This window comes from Mustela putorius, unplaced genomic scaffold (genome assembly GCF_011764305.1).
Source record: "Mustela putorius furo isolate JIRA1106 unplaced genomic scaffold, ASM1176430v1.1 tig00003867_pilon_pilon_pilon, whole genome shotgun sequence".
NCBI lineage: Eukaryota > Metazoa > Chordata > Mammalia > Carnivora > Mustelidae > Mustela > Mustela putorius.
The window spans coordinates 16,191,039-16,198,954 of record NW_025422019.1 but is presented as its reverse complement, the minus strand read 5'-3'; the positions used below and the strand labels follow the sequence as shown (position 1 = coordinate 16,198,954).

The 7,916-nt window shown below is 52.7% G+C and overlaps 1 protein-coding gene across 3 annotated transcripts in view; it reads right to left on the bottom strand.

The window, feature by feature from the left end:
• Positions 1-1,804: 1,804 nt before the first annotated feature.
• The window catches only part of MGAT5 (alpha-1,6-mannosylglycoprotein 6-beta-N-acetylglucosaminyltransferase), a 337,061-nt gene continuing 330,949 nt past the window's right edge, over positions 1,805-7,916 (bottom strand). For all 3 annotated transcript variants that reach the window (XM_004774276.3, XM_004774275.3, XM_013046749.2), the window contains one exon: positions 1,805-7,820. In XM_004774276.3, the coding sequence (XP_004774333.1) occupies positions 7,622-7,820 (199 nt within the window). In that variant the 3' untranslated portion in view covers positions 1,805-7,621. The remainder of the gene's footprint in view (positions 7,821-7,916) is intronic.

Here is a 7,916-nt window from a genome sequence, read left to right as displayed (position 1 = left end):
GGGAACAAGATCTGCCCAGCCGGTCAGTCGGCACCGCTCCCCCTTGCTACACTGCCCCCATCAACTGTGTTAGGACAATGCGCACAGGAGGGGGGACAGGCTCCACCCCCTCCTCCAGCGAGAACTGACCTTTTTCTATTCTCTGCAGTAAAAAAGGTTCTTGTGGGTAAGGTAAGATCTTTACTTGGCAGAAAGTTCCTCTGCGGTGCTCTAAGCCTGAAATGGATAGCAAGTGACCAGACCCACCTCCTCTGGACCCCTGGTAGCCCCTCCCGGTCCAGAGTCTTGTGTCTCCTGGCAGATTCTAAGGGAAGACTGTCCCTTTAGTCCCTCGCCCCTTGACATGCCCAGAACCATCAGTACAGATCACTTCCTAATTTCTATCAAGGTATTTCATTAGTTTCATACTGTTTTACTAATCCTGACTCTATAAACAGATTTGTCCAAAAGGAGACCATTCTATTTTTAAAGTACTTCATGACCCACGTATGAGCTTTGCATGGTTGAACTAAGCACATGACCCTGTCTTGTACATTCAGAGCCTGAACCTACATGTAAAAACAGGATCCATTTTTGAGAGATGTGAAATGACAGTTTATTTGTAATAAATAATTATATAATCTATCCATATATGCATATATCTATATGCTGTGTTAAGTGGTAATGGTACATTACAGTCTGTTAGAGATGGCTTGCCCCTCTGTAAGGAACAAGATGTTCTCTGTTAATGTAATGTTAGGTGTAGACTCTGTAAAAATGTTCCCCCAGCACACAACATTCTGTACCTCTGGAGCTGCTGCTCGTCCAGGCGACAGTGTCTGACCAATAAAGACCTTTACCTGTTTTGTATGGTACGGGGAGGTTATCTTGCAGCATTCTCACTGTCCTGGGCGGGTTTTCTGTTGTGGATGGAAGAGGCTGTGGACGGGGTCCCTCGGCGGCGAGTGGGGGGGAGACCCTGAAGGACCGTCCTGAGGGACACTGTGGGCCCTGCGAGGTGGGGGGGCTGCACGGTGATTTGGTGGTGTGCTTGGGGGCTGTCACTGGCTCACTGAGGGGAGGTGGTTCATTCTGAGGCGTCACTGACCTGGATTCAGTCTGACACGTCCCACGTGGTTCCTTGGAAGGCATTTTGAGGAGGGTTGCCTGGGATGTTAATAGGTCATGTGGAAAAAAGAGTTAACTGTACGAGCAGGTCTGGGAAATGCAAGATTCGAAAGATTTCTTTTCTCACTGTGTCTGGCATATGCTGTGGAAGCTTCAGGAGAGGAAGCTGTGATGGAGTACCCCTCAAACGTAAGCACTCCGGTTTTGACTGGCACGTGTGGGGACTCGTGCCCCATGGTGGCATGATGGGAACTGCGTGGTGTCTGTGTTCCAGGCAGTAGCCAAGAGTTCTGCTGGCTTCCGGGAGGCCAGCCGTCACTCGCCAGCATGGTTTCAGACAAGCCCTTGGTGTGGGCATGGACATGACCTTCCTTCTTTCCAGGGTATCTCTTTGCACTCCCCCACCCCCCAGGAAAAGCCGACCAGTCCTCTCTCCAATGCTGTTCCCTGGAGGTGCAGGCAGGACCGGGGGAGCGGCTCTGAAACGAGTCTCCGGGGATGCCACCTGCGGGAAAGACTCCTCGAGGGTAAAACCGTTCCCTCCCTACTCCTGCCACATACCTTCTCATCAGTGTTTCCCGCAGGGTCTGCGGATGGTGGCCGTCATCAGTGGATGCCGGCACTGGAGGAGGCCGCTGGGTTTGTCCTGGGTTTGACCCTGCGCCCAGCCCAGACCCCCAAAAACCACTGCCACCTGTCACACAACAAAAGTTTATTGAAAAATAAAGTTCTCCCTAGTTCTCTCTACAACATTGGAAAACAAAGCAGTGTTCTCTATGCAGGTACAGTACACGTGGACAGCGACACCTTACTTGCAGAATCCTGCACTACGGAACCCCGGAAGTGAACAGCAGAAAACGGTTGTACCAGGAGCTCTTTGAAGACACACACGCAAACGGCCGTTAGCTTAAGGACATCAAGGTCGGGACAGCAACTACAGTAGGAAGGATGGTACCCTCTCCTTTGGCATCGATCCTTCTGCTCTCGTCCCGTGAACACTTGGGCATGACAGTGAGCACCGTGCTTCCCAGGTCTGCTCCATCTTGGCTTTGGCGGAGGTGGTGGCCCCGTAAGGTCCCGTCCTGCTGTTCCCAGCAAGGCTTTCGAGGCCTGCGGCATTGCCCACCTGTCTGAGCACCCACATCTGTCCCCCGACATGGGCCCCCCCTCCATAGGAGCACACAGCTGCCCTCTGCCGTGCCTCACCAGCTGCCGGGGGTGGGGGGGCGTGGTCCTAAAGCATCACAGAATCTGGGGTTAGACGGAACAAAGCTCTGAAGAAGGAAGATTCCAATCTTATTCCCACAAACATAGAAGACTGCTGATTCCCCTAAAGAACACGAAGGAACTCAGAAGGACCCTGGACCCCAGCAAATTCATCCACACTCCCAACTGCAGTCTATCCAGAATAGTGTCGAAATAGAAGATAAAACTCTACGACGGGGAAGAAAGCCGCGAAACCCCCGATACAACAAAAGGCAAACTGGTATTTAGGTGATCTGGGAAAACATCACTGAGCAGCCTCTTGGGAGCGGTTCTGCAGACACTCTGTACCCCTCAACCTCCCTTCCCGCCATAGCTCCACCTGAGTGGTCAGATCGTTTTGGGGTCTCCAGGCTGGCCGAGCCAGGCTGGGGGAGAGGTGGGTCTTCTCGGGGAACGGGGCCAAACAAACACACGACCGCTAATCAGCCCAGGGTCCGATCCCTGTGGGTTGGACTGTGGAGGGGCTGCCCCGGCCAGCAGGGAACAGCAAAGGGACTTCCTAGGGAATGACAAAGTTCAACTGGTCATTCCTTTCTCCTTAAATAAAACACAGGAAGTCTTTATTACTTCATTTCAGAGGAATATAGTTAACTGATTTAAGGGGTACAATCTGTCCGAGAACTTACTTTAATTATAGCTCAAAAAGTTCTACAAAGAAGAACCCCAGCATGGTCCAGAAGACATCAGTGGGGTGAGGTCCAGCACTGGGTCACCCTTTTCGTCTCCAGTTTACACATTCTTACAGCCTAGTTCCCTCTGGGGATGAAGTCAGGAATAGTTGCAAATCAGTCAGTGCACTCGGGGATACAGTAACATTTCAACCAGCAGGATGGGCACGGGACTTGGACATCTCAAACCAGAAATTCGTACAACATTCCATCAACTTGGAGGAGTATTTTCATGGAGGTATAACTTAGCTCTTGATTTCTCAAATTTTATGAAATGCTAACAATAACAATATTTAACATTTACGAGGGCTTACTATGTGCCAGACACGGCTAAACACTGAATCCTCACAAAAACCCTAAGTGCTAAGAAAGCGCGGGTAACTTGTTTCTGCATCTGAGACTATACAGCTAATTTGGCCTTTTGCTAGAAAAACTTAAGCTTCCAGTTTTTGCTGAAGCCAACAGGAATGAAAGAACTCACCCTCAGCTTTCCAGGTAGGAAATCCCCACCTCCCCAAAGAAGTCTGAATCTCCTTCTGTCCATCCCTCTCTTCCCACGGAGATGTTCTGCAGCCCTACCGGGATGGATGGGATTAGAATGAAGCCAATGTGGAAATTAAAATATTTTAAAATAAATAAAGAAATCCAGGCTTGGGATGGTAATACAACCGAGCCTGTCGTTAACAAAATAGACCTTTTTTTTTTTTTTTTTAAATCAAAGATTTTGGGGACATAGGAAAAGATGGTATTTGTCCCAATTATATACACAACGTAGGTACACCAACTTGGAGAAATCGGGTGGCTTTTGGTCTCAAAAGCACAAACCCACCTGTATACAGCATACAGTTTTATCACCTTTACTCAAATAAACCCCATGTTCCCTGAGGAAACAGCAGGGGTTGCATGTTCTTCCCCCCCTTATGATAATCACATCAAGTGGGGACTGCTTTTTTCCCAGTGCAACCTCCCAGATAGGACTGGTCTCGTGCCCCAGCCACACATCACCAGGGTGCCTGAGTTGCAGGGAGCACAAGCCTGTTGGTGACCAGCTCTCCTCAGATCCAAAGATGTGGCCAGCAGCCCGGGAGGAAGCCAGACCTTCTCTTGGGGGTTCTCATTGCCTCATGGGGGTGCAGGAGCACAGAGGCTGTGGCCTAGGGGGCTGGGAGGGTATTTCTGGTGCCCAGCCTGAGCATCCTCGGTGACACAAGGATGTGTCCTATCTTCAATGGTACCAAGATTCTAAAAACCAACCCCAAAGAAAAGTGAAAAGGCACATCAGAGAAACAATAAATACCAAAGAAACATTCTTACTATTTCAAAACATAAAGCAAACACACACACAGAAGCAAACTAAAGCAGTGACCAAAACCCAGTCCAAGCAAAAATGCAAAAAGTGTCTCCATTTGTACATGTGCAAATCAAATTACTTACATGAAATAAAGGAGGTGTTTACTGGCATTAAAAGAAGTGTGCTTCCCCTTTCCAGAGTTTTCACTCCCAAAAATGTTTACGGTTCAAAGGAAAGCTTTCTCTCTTTTAATAAATTAGATACATTTCCCTCATGTTTAAGAATTTGGTAAGATCACAGTGGCGCGCGGGGGGGGGGGAGCCAAATTTTACTAAGGAAAAGAAAATGGACAAAAACTGGCAAGGTATGCTTATGACATAGGGAGACAAGGATCCTGGTTTAGGATCTCTGTCCCTGCGGAAATCGGCAATTAAAAACTGGTTTAGGATTCTGTTCAGATGGCAGTAGCAACACCACCAGAGGCTCCCAGCTGTCCTGAGAGGCACAGTCCTCTCTCGGGGCAGCCAGCCCTGGTGCCCCTTCCACACAGGGTAGATGGAGGCCTCCTCCCTAGTCTCCCCTTGGGGGGTGGGGGCAGGGCACTGATCAGACCTGGGCCCCTGGGGGTGGTGGCCTGGGAGCTGGATACATTTGGGTGTCACTGCCTCTACCCTAGAGCCCCCAGACACCTGGAGTGCAGGTTTGCCCTGGAGCAGCAGCCCCACCTGCGCAACTCCAGGTCCTTCTGGCCACTACTGGACTGTAGGAGTGGGGGCTGCCACAGGGATCTTCAAGCGTGGGGAAGGGCTCTGCCGGCCTGCTACACCTGAGTCCTGATGCAGAGGAAAGGTATAGGGAGGCTGAGAGGCCCTGAGCTCAGCAAACAGAATAGCCACAAACAATCCCCACAGCTTCCAGAACACCATGCCGGCACGGCAGCTCTCCCAGAACGATGCTTCCCAGCTTCCTTGCTTTCTGAGTCCCCAGGCTTACTCAAACAGCTCTGCAAAATGGGTTGGTTAATCTGGCCCAACGAAAGAAATCCGGTCTCGGCCCGCAGGCTCCCCCTGCTGGCCCAGCGCCTGCCTGACAGCCTCACCTCTGGAAGCTCCCAGAAGAGCCCAGCAGAGGGCGGCCCCGGCCCAGGGATTGCTGCCCGGGGAGCTCAACGGAATTGCCACAACCGAGGGTGAAACCCAGAGGCCCATTCATAGGGAAAAGCAGTTCCTAACAACACAGAAGGCAGTTGTTTTCCTACGCAGGAATTGCCCTTGCAAAACTTGCAGGAACATTAATATATATACACACACACGCCGGATCACCAAGATTATCTCGACTCACATGCCCTTGCTGCTGGGCTCAGGCAGAGGGTGCTCTCCGCGCGTTCCTGAGGGGTCCCTATCGGAGCTCTCCCCGTCACATGTACTCAGGGGCCACCCGAAAGCTGCTGCTCCTCACCCCCTTTACTCTCTGATGTTAGAGGAGACATTCAGACCAACCGAGAGTCTAAGGGGAAAAAAAAAGGCTGGCTGTGCCCTAGATACTATTTACGCATTAGGGAAGAATGGAGAAGTAGGCACAGTCTAACTTCCCATACCTAAAGGCTCCACAGGCCTCGTGGTCTGCAAGAGGCAGCATTCCTGATCTAGCTCCCTTCCCGAAGGCCCACCCAACCGTGAGCCCTGCCAGCCTGTCCTGTGGGGCAGAGGCTGCGCTGGCTGTCCCGGATGGCAGCCAGGGTTCCGGCAGCAAGGGTGCAGGGGCGGAGCATGGTGCTAGGTGACCAAGGCACTCGGCCACCAGGGAGGGCTGGGGGGCTCAGGCCACAGCTCATGACTGGGATGTTCTGCAAGGAGGAGAAGAGGGCTCACCGTTACCGCCTGGAGATGCCAGGGGCTTCACAGGAAACACACGCACTTCCACCCAGAGCACTGAAGCAGGGCGGGGCGGGGGCAGGAAGCTCCCACCATGGTGGACAGTGGGGAACTCCAGGGTTAGCGGGGGACATCCAGTGAGTCTGACTGGGCCAACCTGTAACTCAGGATGCCACCTCCCCCTCTCCCCCAAGAGTGCTTGAGCCTCAAGTAAGAACCAGCATCAGACTCCAGCCCCATGTGAGACACACAGCCATGCACCCACGGGCGATCGCCAGGACCACACAGTACATCCAGCCGGCCCGCCCCTGCTCCCCCTGCCAACATCAGGGCCATGGAGAGCCTCCTTCCTGCAACTCTGGTGACAGCAGACACAAGAAGGAATAAAACACAAGCCCACCTGTCTGGAGCACAGCTGTGGTGGCGTCACTGGTTCTTAGGGGCCGGCTTCATGCCTGTCCACCCCCAGCTCGGATCACCCACTTCAGGAGTAAACCAGCGTGACCCATGTTTCTACTTTCCTCCTTCCAGTGGCACTGGAGAGAGGGTGGAGTCCCCACCAACCAGCAAATATCAATTCCCCGATCCTGTTTTTCTTTCCTAAAGGAAAGGTGTGGGGCCAAGGTGCGCGCACGTGCATGCGTGTGACGGGGGTAGGAGGGGGAGGGTTGAGGAAAGGAGCTCTCACTGCAAAACGGCCCCATCTTTGGTCCCTGGCTGGGCTCTCAGGACAACACGGGTCTGTCCCCCCACGCCCAGGAGGTGCCTGTTCTCTAGCTGCCATCTGTCAAGCATACGCAAGACTTTCTTTTGTTCTGCTACTCTCCACTTTGAGGAGCTAGGTCCCCGCAGCTGCCCTCAAGGGAGCCACCAGCCCCACAGTGCACCCTGTCTCCCTCCTGCTTCCTTTTGGAAGCAGACAGGAGTAATAATACAGTGAAGGTGGACAGTAAACAGTGGGAAATCAGAGAAACAAGACGTGATCTGTTGCCCTCCCTGTTCCCCTCCCTCCCTCCCAAATAAATAAGTTAATGGGTTTAGGAATGTTGCCTTAGAAAGTTCTTTCCGACAAGCTCCATTCCTCCTCTGGTTCTGTTTTCAATGAATCTTGAGACTCTCTTCCTGCCTTGGAGCAGCTGCAGTGACAGTCTCCTCAAGAAATAAAAAGGAAGTTGTGCCAAGGAGAAGCCAGGCTCCTGCCCTGACGTCTGCTCCTTCTGTTTCGGCGAGGATTCCGCTGTTGGTGCTCGGACCACAGAAGGAGCAATACCAAATTGAAACCTCCCAGCATAAAGTTCAGGCTCTGGGGAGAGTCCCTGAATGACATGATGTCTGTCCCCCGGCCCTGTCCCGTTGGGGTTGGAGCCCCTGTTTCTCCCCCCGGCAGAGTGAATGCGGGGCCGAGCCAGGGGCCGCTATAGACAGTCTTTACAGAGAGCCACCTGGCCCTTGATGAAGTCCCGGCAGGGGCAGACCCTCTGGTGCCGGGGGTGGGCGCCGGCACAGCTGAACAGCAGGAGGTCACCTTGAAACACACAGTGCCTGTTCTTGGGGTCGAAGGAGGGCACCAGGATGTCCTTGGTCAGCTCCGAGCTTTGGCAGATCACCTCGTACCTGAAAAGGAAGAGAAAGGCATGTGTGTTGGAGAGGTAGGAATAGTCCTGTCACTGGCTTCTCTGGCCCGCCTCCTGCGGTGTGGGGAGCACGCTG